This window comes from Cupressus sempervirens, chromosome 8 (assembly GCF_028749045.1).
Source record: "Cupressus sempervirens isolate cs-2001-9-10 chromosome 8, ASM2874904v1, whole genome shotgun sequence".
Lineage (NCBI taxonomy): Eukaryota > Viridiplantae > Streptophyta > Pinopsida > Cupressales > Cupressaceae > Cupressus > Cupressus sempervirens.
In genome coordinates, this window is record NC_143125.1 from 509,656,785 (window position 1) to 509,670,891 (window position 14,107).

The 14,107-nt window shown below is 35.9% G+C and overlaps 1 protein-coding gene across 12 annotated transcripts in view; it reads left to right on the forward strand.

Annotated features, from left to right (window-relative positions):
* The window catches only part of LOC149543430 (uncharacterized), a 176,447-nt gene that overhangs the window by 58,119 nt on the left and 104,221 nt on the right, over window positions 1-14,107 (forward strand). For all 12 annotated transcript variants that reach the window (XM_089798228.1, XM_089798223.1, XM_089798227.1 and 9 more), the window contains one exon: window positions 11,954-12,157. In XM_089798228.1, coding sequence (XP_089654354.1) covers window positions 11,954-12,157 — 204 coding nt within the window. The remainder of the gene's footprint in view (window positions 1-11,953; window positions 12,158-14,107) is intronic.

Sequence of the window (14,107 nt, forward strand, 5' to 3'; positions counted from 1 at the left end):
TAAGTTATGTTACTGAGATATGACATGGTGGATAGTATTTGACGTAGTATCAATGGAGACACCATGCGTAGATATCTTCTTTGGTAGGCATCATGAGACTTGATGCTAGTGCACCTACCAAGGAAGATATAGGTATGGTGAATATCTTATGGTTGATATTCATGAATGTACCATACCTGTGATGATAACGGAAGGTAACATCTAAATGAAGGATCTCTGATGTTATGCATAATCACATTACTTTCTAGAATATCATGTTGAGATGATATTTCTCTCTCATAACTTGAGAGTGCAATGTGTTAATCTTACAAATAATACTCCCTAGCTAAGAGAGAGGGTTAATGTTATAGCTTCGGTCAGATTATTTTGATCAAGAGATAAATTGTTTTAATTAGTCATTATGTTTACCATTTAAACATTATTATCACTGATTAATAATTATTAGATAATTCACACACACACACACACACTTGATTATTCAATAATATATCAACTAAATAATTGATCTGAATATGTGCACAAACAATCAAATGATGTTATTGATTTATTGATATAGATACATTCATGAGAACTTTTTAACAAAACAATAATGATCATATTTCCTGATTTGACAGTCACTTATTAAACAACAATTATCGCTGTTATGAAATGATGCCCATCTTAATTTTTATGAACTAATAGTATTGAGGTTATCGGGCATGTCCTATATAGAGATATGTCCCTATGTAGCTTGGGCCACGTAGAGATATGCCTCTAAATGGGGCATGCCTTTTGTTATGTATATATATAATCAGATCTGGTACAACAGGAAACACACAAAATAAGGACAGTGTTATTACACGTTGCAGTGATCTTAAACCCTTGCATTTGCATTTTATATTGAAAGCAATCATACAGATATACTTACAGGTTGGCAGCCAAATTTACTTGTACAAATCCGCAAGAAGAATTTGATCAATCAGATCAACAAGGAGGTTCAAATTAGAGTGCATTCAACACATAAAGAGATCTTAGTTACTGGTTCGAGTACGGTGTCTAAAAAATATGGTGGTATCTCTCTTCAACCAACAAACCAGCAGCTCTACAATTCTTTGTGTTGTCCATTATGACTTGGACAATGTTTCTTGCATCCACTTGTTCAATGGTCTCAATTAGGATATTAGCAATGAATGACCCATCTTTTACATGCCCCTCACATTCCATTGCTTTCAAAAACATTGCCCCTTTAGGGGACACTGCCAAAACATTGATCAATGGATGATTTCTAGCATCTTTCCACCCGTCTAAAACAATTGTTACCCTTGTCTCAATCCATGAATACTTGATGGGCTTCAATTGCTTATCAATCAACTTGACCTCGTCATCCAACAAGGTGGTTCGTACTCTCTCAAAACTGGGACCTGAATACTGTAAGGAAACTCAAGTGCGGAAATAGCTTCTACACTAATCCCTTAAAGAAAGTATTGTGCAAATCCTATTTAAATCCTTACAATTTCAGATTTGATATTATGTAAACAAGAATATTGCAGTCAACAATGAATACAGAAAACAAATAGAGAAAGAAAACACAAACACAAAGATATGCCGGTGGGAAAAAAACCTTTCGGTAAAACAACCCCAGCTCTCCAAAACCTGCACAATGTATTATCTTCAACACAAAGGTTATAACACACTTGCAATGCAAGTTCTTTCAGGATACGAAAGACAAATCCAATCGCAACAAAACACTACCAACAATACACTTTCTCACTCAAATTATCTGCAACCCTAAAGTCGCTTATATCATGCACTTTCCATTTTAGGGCAACTTCCAAAGAAGAACCGTATTAGGGTTTTACCATTCTCTGGAAAAGTAGGAGACCAAATTTTTTTCGAGCCAATGCCCCGAACCCCGTGCACTAGATGGAGACTCAAGTGTATAGTATTCAATGACCAATTGCCACATGTCTTCACATCTTCACCCATCATCAAATCTTCCAAAGATAGCTCTTATGCGTCATAGGAATCTGTCATAAGCGTTTTAGTCATGATCTCTTTACACACAATTCAAGATGCCGACACATACAAGTGGAGTGACACATCAACATGCCAACTAGACATGTACACTCACACTTATTTACATTATTTGCAAAAAATACATTTACAAAACAAATAATAAGAATAGGAATTATCCAAGGTTGAGACACCTTATTCCTAACAAATACCCTGCAGGTACTTTATTAGCACTTCTCAACATCTGCTTGAAATATGGAGATCTTGCTGCATCAATATTGGCAATTTCTCTACTCTGATTTTGAAATGCGGTTTCAAGTGGTCTCTTTCTTTTGTGTCAAATAGGTACTTCATTTTGAGAATCAGGGGCAACTGAGGTAGTATAGAAGGGGTGATTTTCTATCACAACATTTGGGATGGATTTCATTCCTTTTGTTCTTTTCTTATTCTTATTTCCATCAATGACATTTTGTCTAAGTTCCTCTCTCTCTTCAGCTCGCTCATGCTCTTAAATATATTTTAATACTATTGAGCTTGGCATAGGTGCATTTTTTTTTCCTGGACACTTCTTCACTCCTCTACCATGGTATCCACATAAATGACCCACTACACGATAATATGAACGATTTCTTTCTACATCACAACCTCAACATTTCCAATGGAAGCCACTACCTCCTGGAAGAGGTTCTAGAATATCCACATACATCCACAAAGGAGAATGAGATAGGGGTTCTTTTCTTTGTGTGATATTGGCATTGCCTATTGAGGAAGATGTAGATCCCTTTGAAGCTCCTTTTTCTATGATAAGAAATTGTGTACATATTGACATATTGATATTATTATTGAGAATAAAACTCTAGCCTTTAATATTTATGAAACATTGAAACAAAACCAAAATAGAACAAGAACATACCTCTTCTGGACATTTTAAGCTTGCAAAGATGTAGCAATGAGACACAAACACTTCAATATAGCTAACAATCTAGTCTTCCAACTCCACCTTGCCCAAAATTCTTTTGCTCAATCACTTATTTGCTCAGAAAATCACCTATTTGCACACCACAAATGATGTTAGAAGCCAAAATAACCTACTTGCATTCACTTTTTAGGGCAACCAGACCTCAAAAAATATAAAATTTGTTATAAAAAGTGACTTGAAAGTCACTCATCAGTGGAAATTCGTCCCAAATTCGTCATGGGTTTTATCTGAACAGCCCAAATTCGCCTGGGTTCGAATAGTGGGTTGTGGGTTCGAACCAGCCCAGGGAAATTTGAACCTTGATCAAACCGGACCCGAATTTTGAACCAGTTTGAACCCTGGTAGGTTTCTTGGGCCAAAACGGCGAACCCGAGTAACTATAGATAAAAATAAAAGGGTATTAAATCTGATCCTATTTTCCTTAACAGGAAGAACACCTTAAATGCTTTAGAAGAAGTCTAGGCCTTGAATGTTTGGATGCTTCTGTTGAAATCTTGAACATGAATGCTTGATAATGCATGTCAAAATCTTGATTATGTTTACCAAAATGAGGAGAGATAGAGTGTTTATATACCTCACACAACATCCTCGGGATTAAAACACAAATAGGCTGACTATAAATTCAAATACCCTACTCAATAACAGAGAAGGGGCTCCAATTCAAATATTAGCCTAATCTTCAGGGAACACGATGTCTTGGGTGCGATGTTCCCAAGAACACAACACCCTAGGTGTTACATTTCACCCAATTAGAGCTCAAATTAGGACTACAAGTCTTGAACAATGAGGGCATGCCAAATTACAAACTATAACTGACTTGATGATTGGGATAGAATGCGGTTGTCATCAATTTTGGCTTTTACAAAATTGGGACAAAGCTACGCATTTTTCTTATGGATTCGTGGGCGCATCTTCTTTGATTTAATGTGTTGATAAGGCATCATGGAACAATTTGTTATCCTTGAATTGTACTCTATATGATCCTATCTTTGCATTATTTTTGAAGGTTTTTGTCGAGTTAAATCCCAAATTGTTTGCTATTAAGAGTTTTTCTTCTTTGACTACAAACACTCAATTTTTGGCAATCCTTCGTGTCCTTTCTTTTTTCTTTGTGTTGTAATGAAATATCCCAAATGGATATTTGCTCTATTGCTGCTATAATGTTTAATTATATAAATTATATTTTCTTATAGATTTTTCTTTGATCTTATAGAGCTAGACAGAAGTTGCAGAAGAATGTTGTTTCTTTTTGTATTTTTTAGAATATAGGTATTACAATGAATAAATAACAGTAACTGAATAAATAGAAGTGATAGAAATCATATGCAGCAATACATACTAATCTGGAAATGATTCTAAAACCATAATAGAAGAGTTTGATTTATTTCATAATAGTACCAATACAAATGTGCTTCAAACAAGGTTGATGCCAGCTGAAAATGTGATTCAGGTGAGCTGCTATAAAGAAACGCCAGGCTGAACCAAAGTGGTCGCCTTCCCTAAAAATCCACTACCTGCAAAGTGTGACTGCAATACTAGAAATCAATCCCCTGCCTTGATCAAACTGTATGCATAAGTACCTTCGAATCTGATCTTGTTGAGGGCTACGTCCCAACAAATTTGCTCTTAGCACTAGGGTTTGCGTTCTAGTTGAGGAATGGCAATGACGTCCAAAATAGGTTGACAAAATGATAAAAGATGCACACCTTTAGGTTACCATGTCCTTATATCCCTTCTCCAAGGCAAATCGAACCCTAAAGTGGATTTCATTTGAACTTTATAATATAACATTATTTCCCCAATAAAGGCGTCCAAATAGAAGGAAATCATTACTTTATTAATGACAAATAGCTCCAAGCATCAAATAAGTCCAGACAAGTGATAATCAAACAGTAGAGACTGAGCTCTTTCCAACGAGCTATCACACATAGGCAAATCGATCCAAATGGAGCTAGAAAACTCCTTATTACTCCAAAATGGCTAAACACTTAGCCTTATTTAAATTATTAAAATGCTAACTTAGGATAACATTTAAATATATTAAAATATTTTCCAAGTAGCCAAGGAACAACCCAAACACCTCCAAAACATGAAACTGAGTTTGTCACCTACCTATGACTGATGCCCGACAACTTGGGCCAACTGGTAGTCTCACCCTCAAATCAAGGATACTCCTAAAAAATAGGGAACACACCCAAATCTCCTGAAATTGAGACTAGGGGGTGATCTCATAGAACCTCAGCTCTCTGGAAACGTCACCACTTCCTAAAAGGTAGGAATCTCTTCCTACAATTAAGGAACTGCCTCCTAAAATCAAAGAACTGCTTTCAACTGATCTACTACTGCCTGTAATACCAAATCCAGATGCTAAAAGCCCTGACCGAGTCCCTAATCACCACTGCTAGCCTACGAGACTCCATAATAGGCTAACTCTCATGTCACTACTAGACAGAGCTAAAGAGGGGACATGACAAATCCTCCCCTCTCGGAAATGCTTGCCCACGAGCAACTGCAAAGCTGGATGCTGTAAAATAGTCTTGCACTCCCAAGTGGTGTCCTTTATAGGGAGACCTCTCCAACGAATCAGATGCTCTCGAATCACCCTTCTTTTGAGCTGGCGTTCCCTCTCTTCCAAGATATGGAGATGGTATAATATGTTGTCCTAGTGCCTTTTTCAGACACGACACATGGAACACATTATGAATCCTATTGTCAAATGGTAACTCAATCTCATACGCAACCTCTCCAACTTGCCAGATAATCCTGTATGGTCCATAAAAACAAGGTTTGAGCTTCTTAGCTCCACCCCTTTTAAGGTTGCTCTTCCGATAAGGTTGCAGTCGTAGGTACACCATATCCCCCACCTCAAATATCCTCTCAACCCTGTGTCGATTAGCGTAGACCTTCTATTGATTCTGTGCCTACTGAAGATTCTCTTTGAGAAATCTCATGATGTCCTGGTTCTTCTGTATCCAATCCTGTGCCAAAGGAACCTTGTTGTCACTAATCACTAGATCAACAAAAGATAGAGCATCGTAATTGTAGAGGGCTCTAAATGGAGTCATCGCAATCAACATATGATACGTAGTATTATAACAATACTTGCCCAAGTGCAACTAATGCACCCATGTCCTCTGTTGCGCTACTCTGATATAAACATCAAGATCTTTAAAGGGTAGCATCTCACCATGAATCCACTGGAGGAATGTATTATACATGTCGATTCCTGGATTCCAAACCAATTTCAAAAAAAATGCAACATATTCATATTGCACTTGTCTGAATAGATGTGCAAACCCATATTGCTAATGCCTCTCTGTGAGGTCCCTACTAACAATCCTTGAACCTGATGCAACCCAGGAAAATTGACAAAATAACATGCTCAACCACAACATGCGACCCTCCATATCTCTCAAACATACAACCGGCTGTTCCATTTTGACAAAAATGTCCAAACACTCCAAACCATGAAGCAATATATGGAGGTCTGTGTAAAGTGATGCATCTTGTGAATCAATACCTGGGTCCCATAACAAAACATATGCCATATTGTGTGTGATGTAGAAGAACTTCATATTATCACTATCAAGTAACCCTCTGTGTATGCAACACACCATAACTATGGGTGAGTATTATCTTGCATGCTCAAAAACTATCAACAATAGCCACCCTATCTCATTGTCATATCTCTGACCAGCAACACAAGTGATATTGAACATACTATCAAACCAATTCCAATCAACAACAAATACTCCCCACTCCATCACTAACCTATAGGGGCACCTCCCAACACTCCCATATTGTTGAAAACCTCATCTAGACAGTGAAAAACTCGGATGAGTCATAAGATCCCCACTAGGATAGTCACTAATCCTCAATGGATTGAAGAGTATAAAGTCACCAATCAACAAGGTTGTTTCTGCCCCATCAAGGAAACCATGAAGCCACCTCTTAATAGAAGTATATGTGCCATCCATGCCCATAAGGGACAACTCTTGAGTGGCTGGCCCACCAAGTGTATGCTCAATTTCACAATCATACTCCAAGATTGAATTATTCATATCATTTGTGTCATCAAGATCAAGAGCCTCCTCATCTTCCAATTCAAAGAGTGGGTTCTCTATAATGAAATCAGTACCCATCTCGGAAAATGGGTTATCAACAATGATTGAATGTATGTCATCAACTTCTTGAAGTCTATAGGCAACAAACTCATGAGAATGGGAAGTAAATTTGCTACTATCCAAACTCAGAATTTTGAAATCCTCCTTTATACCTTCTTTGGAATCATCTTGTGTATCCTCAATATTAATGGAACTATTGGTATCATTGGATAATGTACCATCAAGTGCTTCCTCTTCCTCATTCACCTCATGAATATGTTGCCTATCTGAACGAGTTGTTGCAAGAGGCAGGTTTTTTGATTGAGCTGAAGTAGAATATAGTAGACTCAGCTCCACACAATGTTTCTCCCACTGATTTTCTGATTTTGTAGTTAAAGCATGGATTAAACTCAACTCCCTACTTTGTTCTTCAATCTGATTTTCTGCCACGAGGAGAGCTATTTGAGAATTCCCAAAGTTTCTCTAACCTTTAAAAGTTTTGAAATAAGTTGATCAATCTCCTCTTCTTTCCCCTTTAAACCAATACAGTAAATTACACCAAGGTCAAGAAGATGATCTCTATCTAAAAGGAGGTTAAAGTAATTATTCTTCATTGCCTCCATGGCTGTCTTAAGCACATGGAAATCAGAGATTGATGAAGCCTCTTCTTTACATTTATGTCTTCCCTCAAGTTGGAGCTTCAAAATGTAGCTCTCTACTAACTTGTGGGAATTGTCAAAATATGACAAGGCTGCAATGACCTTTTCTTCACCAACCTTCAGCTAGCTCTCCAAAACAAGCTTATGGATATGTGTAAATCCATAAGCAAAGGATGTGGACTGCCATTGAAGAGCAGGGCTCTCTTCAATATTTTCTTTTAATACCCCCTCAAGATCTTCATCTGGTAATTCCTCTTGCTGGTTATTGCTGGCCGTTGTTTCCCTTGTTGACTTATCTTCTCTCCCAATACTTTCTTGTCTATCCTTTGATTCTTTTTTCCTTCCTTGCTGCTGATATGAACTTTTGGATACCAAATGATCCTCGACATCTGGTATACCCATAAATTGTATGGATGCAAGCATGTCTTGTATCTCCTTAGGAATAGAATGATACTGATGGCAGCTGCTCATTATTGCATCAATGAAAGCCTTAGCAAGAGGCATCTTACTTGTACCTGTTGACGGAGACGAAACCTTCAAGCACCCATTTTTAATTCTAGACATGGTATTGACCTACAACTAACCCAATAGGCTGGCAGGTTCAATGCTCTGATACCACTGAAATATCCCAAATGGATCTTTGCTCTGCTGCTGCTATAATGTTTAATTATATAAATTATATTTTGCTATAGATTTTTCTTTGATCTTATAGAGCTAGATAGAAGTTGTAAAAGAATGTTGTTTCTTTTTGTATTTTTCAGAATATAGGTATTACAATGAATAAGTAAGAGTAACTGATAAAATAGAAGTGACAGAAATCATATATAGCAATATATACTAATCTAGAAATAATTCTAAAACCATACTAGCAGAGTCTGATTTATTTCAGAATAGTACCAATACAGATGTGTTTCAAACAAGGTTGACGCCAGCTGAAAATGGGATCCAGGTGAGCTACTATAAAGAAACGCCAGGCTGAACCAAAGTGGCCGCTTTCCCTAAAAATCCATTGCTTGCAAAGTGTGGCTGCAATACTAGAAATCGATCCCCTGCCTTGATCAAACTGTATGCATAAGAACCTTTGAATCTGATCTTGTTGAGGGCTACGTCCCAACAAATCTGCTCTCAGCACTAGGTTTTGTGTCCTAGGTGAGGAATGCTCTTCTAGAGCAATGACATCCAATATAGGTTGACAAAATGATAAAAGATACACACCTTTAGGTTACCATCTCCTTATATCCCTTCTCCAAGGCAAATTGAACCTTGAAAGAACCCTAAAGTGGATTTCATTTGAACTTTATAATAAACATTATTTCCCCAATAAAGGCGTCCAAATAGAAAGAAATCATTACTTTATTAATGACAAATAGCTCCAAGCATCAAATAAGTCCAGACAAGTGATCACACATAGGCAAATCGATCCAAATGGAGCCAGGAAACTCCTTATTACTCCAAAATGGCTAAACACTTAGCCTTATTTAAATTATTAAAATGCTAACTTAGGATAATATTTAAATATATTAAAATATTTCCCAAGTAGCCAAGGAACAACCCAGACACCTCTAAAACATGAAATTGAGTTTGTCACCTACCTGTGACTGATGCCAAACAACCTAGGCCAACTGGCAGTCTCACCCTCAAATCTAAGGATACTCCTAAAAAATAGGGAACACACCCAAATCTCCTAAAATTGAGACCATGGGGTGATCTCATAGAACCTCAACTTTGGAAACGTCACCACCTCCTAAAAGGTAGGAATCTCTTCCTACAATCAAGGAACTGCCTCCTAAAATCAAGGAACTGCTGTCAATTGATCTACTACTGCCTGTAATACGAAATCCAGATGTTGAAAACCTTGACTGAGTCCCTGATCACCACTGCTATCCTACGAGACTCCGTAATAGGCTAACTCTCATATCACTACGAGATAGAGCTAAAGAGGAAACATGCCATGTAAATAGTTTTAAGTCTTGTTTTTGCCTCAAGTGGAAGAATTTTTCTCATTTCGAGCTAACTTAAGTTGAAATCGAAGCTATCTAGCTCAAGTTATAGGGGAAAAAGTGGTGTTTTTCAAGACAACTGCATATCTCAATTAAAAAAACTCACGAAAGTGTGTTTTTTATTCGTGAAAGCATGATATAAAATTATATTTGATACTTAAAGTGGATTTTGTTGTTCATTTTAAAATTTCAGCTCCGAGTTGATTTGACTATAGTTTTTAAGTTTTATGAAAATAACGCATTACAAGACTATTTTTTATGTTACTTTATTAAAAATTATAGTTAGATATTAAATTTAATTGCATAAGACACTTAAATGCACTTAAGTGGGGTTTTTATTACATATTGCATATATCAACATGCAAATGACTATGTGAAAACCCACTTCCAATAAATTATAAGTGCCAACATCATTAAAGTTCCTTTTAAAATGCAATAACACATTTTAATGTGTATAATTGGTTTTTAATACGCTTTTGCATATTTAAAACTTATTAAATCAATATAAGTGGAGATTTTGAATATATTTACACACGTTGCACATATAAGTTCATTTTAATGTATTAATGCAGTTAAGTGGAGTTTTTCAAACCTATTACATATGCATTTTTAGAATTGCCACTTAAGTGGACTTTTGAGATCAATTTACATGTTATTATAACATGCAAATACATGTTTTAAGTGAGTTTTCACTTAAGTAAACTACAAGTGATGTTTTTTGACTCTATTGCATAAGTTTTTGGTAAAAGAAAACCCATTTCTATAAGCCAAAGCTCTAGTGGCAAATTTTGACCCGATTACATGTGTTTTAAATGCTAAAAGAACATGTATATGAATTGAAAAATCTCGTTTTTCTCTTAAAGATCACATGTAGTGATTTTTCATGCAATAACATGTAGTTTTAAACATGTTTTTCAGTTCTTAAAATGCGTTTAAGCAAGAGTGGTGATTTTAAACCAATTTACATATCAATTAAACATGCAAATGGCTTCTAAAAACCTGTTTTTATGGCTCGTAGTGCAATAAAATCCAAAGTGGTGTTTTTTTCAGCCATTGCATAAGTTTTGAACATGCAAATGCAACCAAAAAGTGCATTCTACTTTATAATATGAGGGACCAAACACCTCAAAGTAATGATTTTTAGTCCAAAAATACATATTTTTGGCTCTCAAAACTTTACTTTTTAGGACTTTTTCTCCAAAAACGAGTCTTCCAGCCTTCAAATGCTCATATCTTGAGAATTTCTTGGTCGTTTTTCATGATCTATAGGTCGTTTTCACCTAAAATCTCCCAAAAAACACATTGGGCTACTAAAAATGGGATTTTGTTGAGTGTTTCCTTCATTTTTCAACCCATCTAGGGCACTCTTTTACTCAAAAAGTTTTGAGCAATTTGCACCATGAAAACAACAAGTATTTGGATCAAGGTTTCCAAAGTTTGGTGAAGGAAATTGTAGTGCTTCTCCCGTTTGCATTGTGCATGACATCTTGATGGATGCGCTTTAGCTTTCATGCTCATTGTGTAATTATGTTGGACCTATGAGAGTTTGTTACCTTCAGTGATCTGATTTATGATATTGTATCGACAAGCTATTTATGTTTATATCTGGTTGTGTGAGCCTTGGTGCTTTGGTTGGTTGTGTACCTAATTTGAGATGCCTTGCTTTAGTTTTGTATGTTACTGCTGCTCCTATGTGATTGGTTGAGCTGATCTTGTGATGTGGCAACTGTTCCCTTGTTATGCTTTTATGTTGTCATTGTGAGATGCACCCAGTATATAGTTGACCACGTAGTTCATTTTTGGTCAATTTTAATCAAGGGATGCAAGTATTTTTGCAAATTTAATTCTCATTACTATGAACAGAATAATAGATTATTGAATACAACAACTGAGAGGCATTATACACGCCTTAAGAATGTGGATGATTTAAATAATTAATATTTTGTTATTGAGACTCTTAAATGATCTTAGAAACAACTAATTTACATAATTACCTTCTACACTAAATTTTTAACAAAATGGTAAATTGCTTGTCTTCCTTTTAACTCACATTTAAACTAAAATCTGAAACTAGCAGTAATTTTAACATTTATCTAGTTATCATTCTGTCCTTACTGTATTTCATTAAAAATTGTGCAAATAATTGGTAGTTAATGAACTCTTGAAGTTACTAGAATTATGGCCGATTCTAAATTGGTAATATATGGTGAGATGATGCAGATTTCAGGATTTCCAAAGAATGAGTATAAAGGTTTCTCAGATCTGGTTGAGGCTGAAGAGTACTTAAAGTCGCCTGGAGGGTGGAGTGGTGGTCGGGGATGGAATGCAGATTCAAATTTGTTGGAAAGGAATAGCAATCAGCAGTTTTCAGAATTTGCCTTTACAGATGAAGGAAAGAGTTTAAGAAAATCTACTTGTGGAAATGTGAGTCAAGCAGACTTAATGAAGTTGAAAGCATTAGTTTTGCTGCCAAACACACAACTTTTACAAATGCATCTGCTCGATTGTGTTTTCTTCATTCTTCTAGTGGAATTCGTTATATTATATTTTTCTGCATTTTAACAATTGTAATTTTTCTTGTAGATAGTTGTATGCCTAGTTGATAGTATGATCAATAAAAGAATCAAATACCTCCTACGAAATAATGAAAACTTTCTGTAGTTAACAATGATTTACTAGATTAACTTGAGTCCTATATCTCTTGCTGATTTGAGTCAATCTATATGCGACTCATTAGGCTATCTCCAGTATTTATAACACAGTATGTACAAGATTAATTGAGAAACTCCTCTGTTTTACCATTTTCAATAACAAAATTGAATATTGTTGAGAGCTTGATAATGTAATTTTGAGTTTTTGAAGATGCATAGTATCCACATACATGCTTAAGCTAATTGATGCTCAACTAGATTTCTTTTTTTTCTGTATCTTCAAAATCCTTTCTATACCAGAGAAACAAAAATCCAGACAAGGGTTGATGGATAGATATGCAGTTCATCGAGTCATTTGGGTTAATAAAACTGAAATCATATCTATGGCACGAACTCTAGCATTTTACAATGTTGCTACAGAAAACAATAAATGCTAAATCATTCCTACAACAATCCAGATTCAAGAGTTAATATGGAAGAAACTTCCATAGAATAGCTTACAGGCGAAATGACTACATTCATGGTAATGCAAAATAGGCTTAGTGACTATATCAAAACACTAACAGCAACATGTTGTTGACTTCATCTAATTGTGAAGGCCCTCTCAGCTATCCTTGCTTTTCAATTGAGTTCATGGGTTATTTATATATTCTAAAAATGGCATACCATATATCAGTCAGAAGCTCTTAATTCATACTTCTGAAAACTTGTCTAGAGCTTTTCTTGTGTATTTTAAATCAATATGACTTCATTATTCTAGGAAGGCTCATTCGAAACCTTCGGGTCTTCAATAATCATTTGGAGGACAATTGTATTCAAACGTTCCCCTTTTATTGGCCATAAAAGTCTTATTCTTCTCATAACTGTCTGTTTGTGCTGTACATCTTTGTTTTGCTTAAATAAAATAAACGTGTCATAAATGATAAGTAGGAGATATTTTCCACAGCAAGCCAAATTGTCATATTGCTATTAGGATTTAACTCTGTAGTTTTTGGGTCAAACTCATTGATCCATATATCAATGAGTAGTGATTCGCACATGAATCCATCTCTCATGAGAATAAATGGAACACTTAGCACTCATTGGATCTAGGTGATGCTCACAGAGCTGAAGCACCGGGACTTCCCGGGAGGTCACCCATCCCAGTACTACTCCAGCTTGAGCACGCTTAACTATGGAGTTCCTTCCATGGTTAAACCCACTCTACTTGCAACCCCATTTGCAAAACCTTCACCAAGTGCTGTACCTTATGAATCATTCATTAGAAAGCCCCTTAAGCTCATCAATTGATAAGTAGGAGATATTTTCCACACCAAGTCAACTTGTGATATTGCTATCAAGATTTAGCTTTGTAATTTTTGAGTCAAATTCATTGACCCATATATCATGAGTAGTGATTCACACATGATTCCATCTCTCATGAGAATAAATGGAACACTTAGCACTCATTGGATCTAGGTGATGCTCACAAAGATGAAGCTTGGGACTTCCTGGGAGGTCACCCATCCCAGTACTACTCCAGCTCGAGTGCGGTTTGATGGAACCCAAAATTCTAGAATCAATTTGTACACATTGCCTAATTATTTTCTTAGTTGTGAGACAAACTATTCAGATTTGGATTCTTTTCATTTCAGTAAATAGATATGATCCTAAAATCGAGTACAAGTAACAAATCCCAATATAAGAGATTGATCCCGTTGTTGGTTGTTTTATTGAGATTAGG